Source organism: Kogia breviceps, chromosome 6, assembly GCF_026419965.1.
Source record: "Kogia breviceps isolate mKogBre1 chromosome 6, mKogBre1 haplotype 1, whole genome shotgun sequence".
In the NCBI taxonomy this organism is placed as follows: Eukaryota; Metazoa; Chordata; class Mammalia; order Artiodactyla; family Physeteridae; genus Kogia; species Kogia breviceps.
The window spans coordinates 61,196,328-61,209,983 of NC_081315.1; the positions used below are offsets into that span (position 1 = coordinate 61,196,328).

Genomic DNA, 13,656 nt, shown 5'->3' on the forward strand with positions numbered 1-13,656 from the left:
CCTCATAAATATGAAATAGAATAAATCTATAATAGCACTAGGAGACATGAAAGGATGCTACTCTACAGGATCAGAAATTGTGCTTATTTCTGATAAGTTAGAGATTGACAAGATAGAGAAAACCATAGCCCAAAATGAATAAATAAGAACAGTGTTGGGAAGGTAAAGCAGATTTAGAGAAAAGTCAGAGGTAACAATAATACAAAGAGCAAAAGAGAACCTATAATTGATTAAATAAGTTAATTCTGAATTAGCTAAGCCAGAGGTGTATCCTATCCCCAGCATATACCTACAATGTTTAACCCAAGGATAAGTGAGAGAACTGCTCTCTAAAATAAATGCCTAGCAAGGAGTCCTGGAGCAGGTAAAGGGGCTTGAGAGATAATCGAAACTAAGTGTGAAGTAGCTGGATAGTGCTAGAAGTCCAGAATAGATGTTGGAGAGGAGAATAAAATCTGGAGAGAGTTACACTTATTACCAAGTCCTTCTTATTTTGGTAATTAGGTTGGAGAGGGTGGGATTTACCCCAGACCACCTTCCTTCTTCATGTCCACATCCTCAAGTGGAGTCTGTACATTGCTATACTCTGCTCTTTTACACATAACTTCCTCAGTTCATCTATTCAGAGGAGAAACCAGTTAGGGAATCAGATCTGTACAACTCTAGAGGGAATCCATGCTAATGACTTTGCTAATTACCCAGTTCTCTATTCATAACCATGTATTCCCAGATGTTTGAGGGAACACAGGAGCATGAAAGAGAGGGCCTAAGATGAATAAGGAGAACAAGTAATGTCAGACAAAACAAAACACTCAAAACCCTGAGGCAACTTTAAATAAATTCCAATTTTCTACCTTACAGGCATTTTAATATGTATAATATGAAGTCTGTAAGCAAAATAATAGACTGGTATGAAAAGGGAGCAATCAGAGAGCAAGAAAGAATTCTTAGAAATTAAAAACTTGATAATATTTTATTTATTTATTTATTTATTTTTTGTGGTACGCGGGCCTCTCACTGTTGTGGACTCTGCCGTTGCGGAACACAGGCTCTGGACGTGCAGGCTCAGTGGCCATGGCTCACGGGCCCAGCTGCTCCGTGGCATGTGGGATCTTCCCGGACCGGGGCATGAACCCGTGTCCCCTGCATTGGCAGGTGGATTCTCAACCACTGCGCCACCAGGGAAGCCCTGATAACATTTTTAAAAGAGCTAACTAATGGTAGGACAATGTCACTTTTAAAGGACAATTTAATGATCTGGAAGTTAAAGTTGATGCAATTACCTAGAATGCAGTAAGAAAAAAATCAGGAAAATTAGAAGGAAAGTATGAACAAATAATTCCAGGAGGCTCAATATTTATCTAATAAACATTCCAGAAAGAAATTATACAGAAAATTAGGGGGATAAAATAATCAATGAAACAACAACAACAACAAAAATTCTCTGTGTTGGAGATAAGTGCAAGATTGTAAGTGCCCATCTTACAATCAGTTGCTTAGTAGGATGAATGAAAAAGATCCGCATCTTGGCAGATAGTGGTAGAGTTGCAGAACTCTACCACTATTATTTTTGAACGATAGTTCAAAAATAATTCAAATACATGACATCAAAATTAAAAACTTTTGTGTATTGAAAGACACCATCAATAGAGTCAAAAGGCAACCCATAGAATGGGAGGAAATATTTGCAAATTATATATCTGATAGAGGTTAATATCCAGAATATGGAAAAAACTACAGTTGAACAACACAAAAGCAATAATCCAATTAAAAATTGGGCAAAGAACTTGAAAAGATGTTTCTCCAGAGAACGTACACAAATGACCAATAAGCACATAAAAAGGTGTCAACATCATTGATCATTAGGGAAATGCAAGTCAAAACCACAATGGCATATCACTTCACACCCATTAAGATAGCTATTAGCAAAAAAAACCAGAAAATAACAAGTGTCAGTGAGGATGTGGAGAGACTGGAACACTGTACGCTGCTGGTGGGAATGTAAAAAGGTGTAGCCATTGTGGAAATAGTGTGGCAGCTACTCAAAAAATTAGAAAGAAAATTACCATATGATCTAGAAATTCCATTTCTGGATACTATGTAGCCAAAAGAATTGAAAGCAGGAACTTGAACAGATATTTGTGTACTCATGTTGATAGTAGCATTATTCACAATTGCCAAAGGTAGAAGCAACCCAAGTGTCTACTGATGGATGAATGCATAAACAGAATGTGGTATATATCTACAATGGAATATTATTAAGCCTTTAAAATGAAGGAAATTCTGAAACATGCTACAACATGGAAGTCTTGAGGACATTATTCTAAGCAAAATAAGTAGCCACAAAAAGACAAATACTGTGTAATTCTACTTATATGAGGTGCCTAGGGTAGTCAAATTCAAGGAGACAGAAAGTAGAATGGTCATTGCCAGGGTCTTGGGGGAAGGGAAGATGGGGAGCTATTGTTTAACTGGCACATAGTTTCAGTTTTGTAAGATAAAAAGAGTTGTGGTGATGGATGGTAGTGATGATAATGTCGCAATAACATGAATGTACTTAATACCACTGTACTGTACACTTAAAATGGTTAGTTTTATGTCATGTGTATTTTACCACAATTTAAAAAATAATTCAGAGTGTCAACAAATAACCTGTAAATGGGAATCAGCTTGATCTTAGACTTTGCATTCCTAATAGTGATTCCTAGAAGAAAATGGAGTAATATCTTTAAACTTCTTAGGAAATTTTGCTTTGAGCCTAGAATTCTGTCCCTGGCTATATTCTGTCCCTGTTTGGCCCCTGAGATTCTGTCTTACCTTGAGTTCTGTCCTACCCCAACGTGCTCTGTGTTGTGTGCCCCAAGAGGTTGGTTTCTGTTGACTACTTCAACTGGACTCCCTTTACATGTGGCCAGTTGGGTTCAGCTAATAAGAGGCACCGGTAAGAAATTAGAAGCCAGGAGGCTGGACGTTTTTTTTTTCAGACTCCTTCCATACTGTGCTGCAGGTAAGCAGTCAATATTTTCTTGCACCAAGCCAAAGCTCAGGGTCTGATAACACTGTCCTACAGCCATCTCCCTGTGTACTATTAGTTGCTCCCTCCCTTACCTCATTTGCATAGGTTAATAGCTACTAATACAGTTAGCTTACTGCTGTTGCTAGCTGCAGGGTATTTCATTGTCCCACTTGGATTTCTCTTAACCTGGTGAATACCTTTGTAAATTAACTCAGCCATTCAGTTTCCTTCAGTTACTCCATTTAAATACATCATCTATTTCCTGCCTGGACTCTGACTAAATAAACTAATATTCAAATGGCAATGCAAAAGGAAGACTTTTTTGGGGGAAAATCAAGGACTCATAAAACCACCAACAGATCTCTTCTGAATTCATAACTTGAGCAAATGCTTCATATATTTTTACACAGATTTTCAAGTTATTACTATAAAGTTGTATGTAGTTTTCTTTTATCTGTTGTTATGGCTCTTTTCTGATTTCTAAAATTGTGTATTCCTTCTTTTCCACCATAAATCTTGCCAAATGTTATCTATTTTATTGGTCTTTTAAAAGAATAAGCTCTTGGGTCTTCCCTGGTGGTACAGTGGTTGAGAGTCCGCCTGCCGACGCAGGGGACGCGGGTTCGTGCCCAGGTCTGGGAGGATCCCACATGCTGTGGAGCGGCTGGGCCCGTGAGCCATGGCCGCTGATCCTGCATGTCCAGAGCCTGCGCTCTGCAGCGGGAGAGGCCACAACAGTGAGAGGCCCGAGTACGGCAAAAAAATTTTTTTTAAATAAAAGAATAAGCTCTTGAGGGACTTCCCTGGTGGTCCAGTGGCTAAGACTTCATGCTCCCAGTGCAGGGAGCCCGGGTTTGATCCCTGGTCAAGGAACTAGATCGACATGCCACAACTAAAGATCCCGCATGCTTCAACTAAAGATCCCATGTACTGCAATGAAGATCCTGTGTGCTGCAACTAAGGCCCAGTGCAGCCAAATAAATAAATAAGTAAATATTTTTTTTTTAAAAAAGAGGAAGCTCTTGAAATCAACTATACTTCAATTAAAAAAAAAAACAGAATAAGCTCTTGGCTTTCATTAGACAATTAAAGCCGACTGGATTTGTATATTTTAATTTCTATTTTATTCATTTTCATAATGAAATGAACAATTCATTCAGTTTTTATTAATTCTTTCTTTCTATATCATTTTGGTGTATTTTGTTATTCTTTCGCTGGTTGAATGGTTAGCTGTTTATTTTCAAGCTTCCTTTTTTCTATTAAATCCACTGATGCAGTTTTTCTGTGTATTTTATTAAGGTTTCATATACAATTTCCTTGCCAAAATTTTTAAACTCTGTATGACAAAATATATCATAAATCAAAAGATAAGCAACTACCTGAGAATAAATATTTGCAAAATGTATACTCAACAAAGACTTGCTGTATAGAATATAGCTTTATAAATCAATAGTAAATAAATAAAATCCAATAGAAAAATGAGCAAATTTAACAAACAGGTAATTCTTATATGGACACTAAAAAATAATAATTACATGAAAAGTTGTGTATGTATGGCATAGTATCATTTATGGAAAAAAGCTTTTAAAAATCATGAACGTATGTCAAATATTTTCCCCTTTCATGATGTGGGTAGTCCTGTGTAACTAACCTGCCACCAAATGGCTGTCTAATTCCCAAACTGTGAGCTTCTCATTTTCTTTTCCCAAGGCCTTCAACACACTTGGAGGCAACCAATACAGTTATGTTTCTTCTTACCACTAAATTGTCCTCTGGCAGCAAACATTTGGTTACCTAAAACTCTGTTTTCATTGCATGTCTCTAAAGGTGATAAATAACTTGGCCTCTGCATTTTACTGACTACAGTATAATCTTTTCTACTGTAAACAGGGCTTGTAATACTTTTAATAAGATCAGAGAACCAATTCTAGGTAACCCAGAACCAATTCAGAGAACCCACCCTTAAATTTCTGTCCCTCTAGAACCATTGCCAATAGCTAATTGTGACTCATTCAGGGTTCAGTCAGAGAAGCAGAACACACACACATAGATATAGATGTAGATGTAGATGTAGATATATGTGTATCACATGTATTTACTTTTTTATAGAGATTTGCCCCTACACAATTATGAGAACTGTTTAAATGGTCAATGAAAGGCTGTTTTGCTGGTGTCTGGTGCTGGAACCTGAAGTCATTAGGACAGACAGCCAGGAAGGAAATGTACATGAGAATTGTGGGAAACAAGGGCAAACAAACCTGCAAGGATGAGCTAGAATTCATAAGGACAAACTGGAACTTGGATCAGGCCCTCACCTCTTTCACACCTCCAACTTTGATGGTAGAAGAGAGCTGCAGAGGAAGCTGACACCTTTGGTCACAGAGCTTAACATACTCATGCACTTGGCCCAGGAGTTGGAGGAGGTACAGGAGAAGCTTCTATAAGAGCTAGAACAATATGGCTTCTCCTTTTCTGTCTTCCAAATCTATTGCAAATGTCTCTTGTGGCCCAATCTAACCTGTAACTATCTAAGGAAGAAAAATTATGGAAACAAAGCTCCAGCTTATCTAAGTTGACAGAATACAAATTTACTACATCTGCCACATGTTAATTTTTTTCACAAGGAGAATGTATTTATGTCTGACTTATATATTTAAAAATTAATGAAAAGCATATAATTTTCTTAAACCATTTTATAGGACTTGTGTAACCCCGACATCAATCTAGAGAAGGATAGCACGAAATGGAAAGCTAAAGACTAATTTTACTTATGAACTGGAGGAAAAGAAGTGAAAAATGAATCTAGGACTATATTAAGAAATAATAGATCAGAAGCTACTAAATACTACTCTTTTTTTTTTAATATTACTCTTAAGTAGTGTGATTTATCATAGGAATGCAAGAATGAGTTCAGACAGGAAAGATTGAACTTCTCATCAGAAATAGTACAAGTCCTGGGACAATGGGATGACATCTCTAAAGTGCTGAAAGGTAAAAAGTCAGCCTGGAACACTAATCCAGCAAAAATGTCTTTCAAAAATTATGGTGAAATAACTGAAGAAATCAAGGAGAAAATTTTTAAAAGTTCCTGGAGGAAAATGAAAAAGAAAACCCAACAATCCAAAATCTAGGAGATGAAGCAAAAGCAGGTCTAAGAGGGAAGTATATAATGAAAGAAGGTTTTCAAGAAACAAGAAAAATCTCAAATAAACAACCTAACCTTACACCTAAAGGAACTAGAAAAAGAAGAACAAGCATAACCCAAAGTGAGTAAATAGAAAGAAATCATAACGATCAGAGCAGAAATAAATGATATAGAGACTAGAAAAACAAAAGATCAATGAAGCTAGCAGCTGTTTCTTTGAAAAGATAAAGTTGATAAACCTTTAGCAAGTCTCATCAAAGAAAAAAGAGAGAGGGCCCAAACAAATAAAATCAGAAATGAAAAAGGAGGAGTTACAACTGACACCACAAAAATACAAAGGATCATAAGAGACTACTATGAACACCTATATGCCAATAAAATGGGCAACCTAGAAGAAATGGACAAATTCCTAGAAATGTACAATGTCCTAAAGCTGAACCAGGAAGAAATAGAAAATATGAACAGACCAATTACCAGTAATGAAATTGAATCAGTAATAAACTCCCAACAAACAAAAGCCCAGGACCAGATGGCTTCTCAGGTGAATTCTACTAAATATTTAGAGAAGAGTTAACACCTATACCTTTCAAACACTTAAGAAAATTAAGGCAGAAGTAATGCTTCTAATCCCATTCTACAAAGCCAGCATCACCCAGATACCAAAACCAGACCAAAAAAGAAAATTACAGACCAATAGCCTCAAAAATCCTCAACAAAATATTAGCAAACTGGAATCAACACTGTATTGAAAGGATCATACAGCATGATTAAGTGAGATTTATCCCAGAGATACAAGGATGGCTCAATATCCACAAATCAATCAAAGTGATACACCATATTAACAAAATTGATGAAGGAAAATCATATGATCATTTCTATAGATGCAGTAAAAATTTTTGACAAAATTCAATATCCCATTTATGATAAAAACTCTCAACAAAGTGGGTATAAAGGAAACATACTTCAGTATAATAAAGGTCATATATGACAAGCCCACAGCTAACATTATACTCAACAGTGGAAGGCTGAAAGCATTTCCTCTAAGATCAGGAATAAGACAAGCATGCCCACACATGCCACTTTTGTTCAACATAGTATTGTAAATCCTAACCACAGCAGTCAGAGAAGAAAAAGAAATAAAAGGAATCAAAATTGGAAAGGAAAAATTAAAATTGTCACTGTTTGCAGATGACATGTTACTATACATAATAAATCCTAAAGATGTCATCAAAAAACTACTAGGACTCATCAAGGGATTTGGTAAAGTTGCAGTATACAAAATTAATATACAGAAACCTGTTGCTTTTCTATATGCTAACAATGAACTATCAGAAAGGGAAACTAAGAATCCTGTTTGCAATTGCATCAAAAAGAATAAAATAGGAATAAATCTAACTAAGGAGGTAGAAGACCTGTACTTGGAAAAACTTAAGACACTGATGAAGAAAAGTGAAGGTGACACAAACAGATGGAAAGATACACAGTACTCATGGATTGGAGGAATTAATATTGTTAAAATGACCATACTACCCAAGGCAATCTACAGATTCAATGCAATCCCTATAAAAATACCAATGGGTTATTTTCATAGAACTAGAACAAATTCTAAGATTTGTATGGAAACACAGAAGACTTCAAATATACAAAACAATCTTGATAAAGAAACAAAGCTGGATTTCAAACTATAATATAAAGCTATGGTAATCAAAAAAACATGGTACTGGCACAAAAACAGACACATAGATCAATGGAACAGAATAGAGAGCCCAGAAATGAACCCACACTTTAATGGGAAATTAATCTTTGACAAAGCAGACAAGAATATACAATGGGAAAAAGACAACCTCTTTAATAAATGCTGTTGGGAAAACTGGACAGCTGTATGCAAAAGGGTCAAACTGGACTACCTTCTCACACCATGCACCAAAATAAATTCAAAATGGATTAAAGACTTCAATGTAAGACCTGTAACCATGAAACTTCTAGAAGAAAGCATAGGCAGTGTGCTCTTTGACATTGGTCTGGGTAATATATTTTTGGATATTTCTCCCCAGGCAAGGAAAACAAAAGCAAAAATAAACAAATGGGATTACATCAAGCTCAAAAGCTTTTGCACAGCAAAGGAAACTATCAACAAAACAAAAAGGCCACGTACTGAATGGGAGAAGATATTTGCAAATGATATATCTGAGAAGGGGTTAATATCCAAAATATACAAAGAACTCATACAGCTCAACATCAAAAAACCCTCAAGCAACCTGATTAAAGAAATGGCAGAGAATCTGAATAGACATTTTTCTACAGAATATATACAGATGGCCAAGAGGCATATGAAAAGATGCTCAGTATCACTAGTCATCAGGAAAAGACAAATCAAAACCACAATGAGATATTACCTCACAACTTTCAGAATGGGTATTATCAAAAAGACAACAAATAACAAGTATTGGTGAGGGTGTGGAGAAAAGGGAACCTTCATGTACTGTTGGTGGGAATGTAAATTGCTGCAGCCACTGTGGAAAAGAGTATGGAGATTTCTCAAAAAATTAAAACCAGAACTACCATACAATCCAGCAGTTCTACTCTTGGGTATTTATCCAAAGAAAATGAAAAACACTAATTTAAAAAGACATGCACCCCTATTTTCATCATAGCATTATTTACAGTAGGCAAGATATAGGAGGAACCTAAACACCCATTCACAGATGAATGGATAAAGAAGATGTGGTTGCAATAGCACATTACTCAGTCATAAAAAAGAATGAAATCGTACCATTTCTGAAAACATAGATGGATCTAAAGGGCATTATGCTTAGTAAAATAAGTCAGAAAGAGAAAGACAGATACTGTATGATCTTACTTATATGTAGAATCAAAAAAATCAAAACAAATGAACAGATATAACAAAGCAGAAATAGAGTCAGAGATACAGAAAACAAACAGGTGGTTTCCAAAGGGGAGGGAATTGGAGAGAGGAGAGAAATAAGTGAGGGAGATTAAGAGGTACAAACTTCCAGTTGCACAGAAGTAAATGAGTCACAGGTATGAAATGTACAGTGTGGGGAATATAGTCAATAACTGTAATATCTTTGTATGGTGACATATTTGTTAACTAGATATTGTGATCATCTTGCAATGTATAGAAATATCGAATCACTATGTTGTGTGATAGGACCTAACTTAGTGTTGTAGGTCAACTATACTTCAAAAAGAAACAAACAAACATACTCATAGAAAAACAGATCAGATTTGTGGTTACCAGAGGTTGGGGTGTGGAGGGAGGGGGAATTGAATGAAGACAGTGAAAAGGTATTGAACTGCCAATTATAAGAGAAATAAGTACTAGGGATCTAATGTACAGCATGATAAATATAATTAACACTGCCTTATGTTATATATGAAAGTAAATCCTAAGAGTTCTCATCCCAAGGGAAAAATATATATTTTTTTCTGTTTCTTTAATTTTGTATCTATATGAGATGATAGATGTTCACTAAACTTACTAAGGTAATCATTTCATGATGTCTGTAAGTCAATTATATCTCAATAAAACTGGAAGAAAAAACTTAAGGTGAAATCAATATTTTTTTCAGTAAAACAAAAGCCATGATACTTTTGTTGTTAGCAGACCTTTACTATAAGAATTGTTAAAGATTTTTGGGTAGAAGGAAAATCATATATTAGTAGGAAACTTAGGTCTACGCAAAGGAATGAAAATCACCAGAAATGCTAAATATGTGAATAAATAAAAGTATTTTATTTCTCAGTTTCTTTAAAGATAATTCTTTAAAGATTATTGACCATTTACAGTGGAGAGATGGCTTGTAATTCCACCAGTTAAAACATGGTAATGGTTAAGTGGGGCAACAACTTCAACTTTGTACTTGATCTTGTCATTTGTTGTAATATACATGAGTGTCAGTGAGTGCAGAACTATCCAAATGATTCTGTGTGGCTCAGGTAAGGCACACAGGAATGCATAATTCATTCCATATACAAAGTTAGTACAGCAACTTTTTAATGGTCTTTATTATGTAAAATACTCTGTTGATCACAAGCAACTTATATTCCACTAGAAGAACCCCACAGTCTCAGCAGAGCTCACTGTGAGTTCTTCCCGTAAGCTCACTTTAAGTAATGTATTTAAGAAAATTTACACTCAAATCATTCCACTTTTGTAAATCAAACCCGAAATCTGCATCGCTTTTTCATTTAAATATTAACCCCACTAGGTGGAGGCATTTGCTTAGTTTTGTTGTTCACACTAAAGCAACCTGGGATAGCAAGTATAGTGAGCTGGGGAACAAGTCAGAAAGAAGGCAAAGCACCCTTGTGCAAAGTCTGGTGCTTTGCCTTAACTTGGCAAATGTATCCATGTTGCTACACAGAGTTCAGCATTTGCTTTTAGTGTTTAGCCAAGCAAAGTAGCAAAGTTTTCTAGGTTGATGGTGTCTAAATTTTTCTGTTAGAATAGTTGGAACTTTAAAATAGCCACCATGGGTTGTATAGATTATTAACCATGAATCTTAAGTTTTCTTATTTAACTCTGTTAGACAGTTCTTGCATTCAACAGTGATGTAGTAAGGGTCTGTAACAATAAAATATATGCTGTTTTCTCTATATTTCAGACATTTCATATTTAATGTAAGGATAATGTAATATGTTAATATACATATTTTTATGTAATACATAAACCTTTATATTAGTAACTTCAAGTAAAATGTCACCTATTCAAGTTTTGGGGAAATGCTGTTCTTTTTTGAATATGCTATGCAAGTGACAAAAATGTGTGTGACAGTTCTTAAAGTAACTGAAATATAAAAGGTGTAAAGGACTGTGGGGAAATTTTTTTTTTTTTTTTTTTTTTCAGTTTGAATCTTCTTGTCATCTTCTTGGGTTTCTACTTCTCTGCTTTTATTGGTACCAACATTATATGGAAACAATATCTTTCTACTCAAATAGGAAATTCATCTGTCCTTTGTTTTATATTTAAAGTTATAATGCTCTGTGTCATCAGTTAATTGACTTCAAGGAAGTAAGTCTCTGAAATGTTGAACTTGCTGAAAGCAACCCAGTTTTCTTTTTGTGCAGTTGGTTTTTAAAAAGTCTTTCTTGTATAAATACTATTGTCTATAGTTTTTTATTGTTTTAAAGATACTTTGTTATCTACAGCTGTTCTCATAAATTGATTAAAAACATTAGACTTTTGTCCTGCAATCCCTTAGAGAAAATTTAGTGCTTGATGTTATTATTATTTTTTCATCTTACATCTTTGGGAAAGGGATGACAAATCAGATGTTTATAAAACTATTAGAATTCTGACTTTTCATATCTAATAGATCTTGTCTCATATTTAAATATTCCATTTTATTTTTCATTTAAAACAATTATTCAGTATACACTGGATAAAATAAGATGTCTCATTAATCCACAAATGTTAACAATTGATTTTTCTTTTTAGGATGAAGGCCTGGCCCGCCAGTTGGTGGAGCTAGGCTACTGCGGGACTGGAGAGGTGGTGAAAAGGGAAGATTTTGAAGCAAGGAAGGCAGCTATAGAGATTGCAAGGTTGGCTGAAAGAACTCAGAAAAAGTAAGTGTCCATGTTCCAAATGGATTTTATATTACATTGTAGAGTCGTTGGAAAAATCCAATTTTGTTGGCATTGTTGTAATTTAGAAACATTGGTTGGAGCAGGTAGAACTTGGAATATTCTAAGAATTTGTTCTGCAGATTAGGTATTGGAGGAACTGTGATATTGTTGCGATAAAGACACATATAACTGTGAGCTACAAATTTAAAAATATAAATACCAAAATATGGCCATCATACCAATAAAGTCCTGTTTACACATAGCTCCATATTATTGACTTTACACATTTATATACTAAAAGTATGAGTGACTTTTGCCTTAGAGTTCTTTGTACTTTTGAGGCCTGTAAATCTTTGGCTTCATTTATGTTCTCACATTTTTGTAAACATTGATTCATTGAACTCTATTAACTATCACTGGCTTTTGTTAATATGACTCATATGTGGTTATATAAAATATGAATCTAATAAAGTATGTTAGGAAAGAGATGTACACCTAAAGTGAACCATATCAAACTAAGACAATCTGGAAAAGACTTGACAAAGTAATTATCTATTTACTTTTTAAAAATGAATGATAAAGTTGTAAATGTTGGTGAGAAAAATTACTTAGAAATTGGTATATTGTTCTTAGATAACATTTTAAAAAATACCCAGTAATTATGAGTAGAAGTCTCCCATGTATTTATTATAAAAATAACATTTGGTAGTGGAATGTGAATTGGTTCTGGGAATGTGCAATTTTGCTTGTTCTAGTGGTTCTTGTATTTCAGAACCCAAGAATATTGTCATTTAATACAGTAACATTCAGTCATATACTAGTTTTCTATTGCTGTCATAACATTACCACAAATGTAGTCGCTGAACACAGCACAAATGTATTTATTCATAGTTCTGTAGGTCAGAAATCAGAGTACAGTGGCTCAGCTGTATTCTTTGCTACATATATCACAAAGTTAAAATCCTGGTGTTGGCTGGACTGAGTTCTTTTCTGGACACTCTGTGGATGAGTCTGCTTCCACCCTCATTCAGGCCAAATTCAGTTCCTTGTGATTATAGGACTGAGGTCTCATTTCCCTGTCACCCGTCAATCTGGGGACTCCTCTTTGCTCCTGTAGGCTGCCCACATTCCTTCTCATGCTTTCCATGTGGCTGCCTGCCAGCAAGAATAGGTCAAGATCCTGCCAACCTTTAAATCTCTCTGACTTCTCTTTATGCAAGTCTTCCCTGACTCCAGCCACAGAAAGATCTCTTCTTCTGAGGGCTCATGTGATCACACTGGGTCCATCTAGATAATCTAGGATAATCTCCCTATTTTAAGTTTTATAACCTTCATTACATCTGCAAAGTCTCTTCTGTCATGTACTGTAACATACTAATAGGATTAGGCATGGGGATCTTTGAAGGGGCCATTCTTCTTACCAAAGGTAAATTTATATAAAACTTCACTAGTTTATGCAACACAAGTATACTTGGCTTCTATTTGTAGCAAATTGAAATGATGCAAAATATATGTGTACATGTGATGTATCATATAAAACATCAGGGGAGTCTTCTCTTTCTGTTTTTAATCAATAAATGTTTATCAGTCAGGAGCAGAAGTATAGAGATTTTTGTGTGATTTTATAAGGAATTAATGTATATTCATATTTTATTAGAGATGTATCCTATTTTATATCAAAAGGCGTGGGTCATGTTTACAGTATAAATTCTATCCATGTACCTGTCCATTTTGTGTTTGGCTCAAAATGAGTATTTATCTATCAATAGTCTCTTTAACTGGCCAGAGCTGGAAGCCATCAGACTACTTAAGTGCCAGTCTTGGGAGACTAATCCCCACACAGAGCTGCTTGAATCGGAAAGCCTTTTCATCTGCACATCTTCTCATCTGCCTTTGTAGTGGG

General features: G+C 35.1%; 1 protein-coding gene across 1 annotated transcript in view; it reads left to right on the forward strand.

Moving 5' to 3' along the window:
* Positions 1-13,656, forward strand: part of CFAP299 (cilia and flagella associated protein 299) — a 582,341-nt gene that overhangs the window by 7,511 nt on the left and 561,174 nt on the right. The window contains exon 2 of the mRNA XM_059066513.2: positions 11,623-11,753. Within this exon, the coding sequence (XP_058922496.1) occupies positions 11,623-11,753 (131 nt within the window). The remainder of the gene's footprint in view (positions 1-11,622; positions 11,754-13,656) is intronic.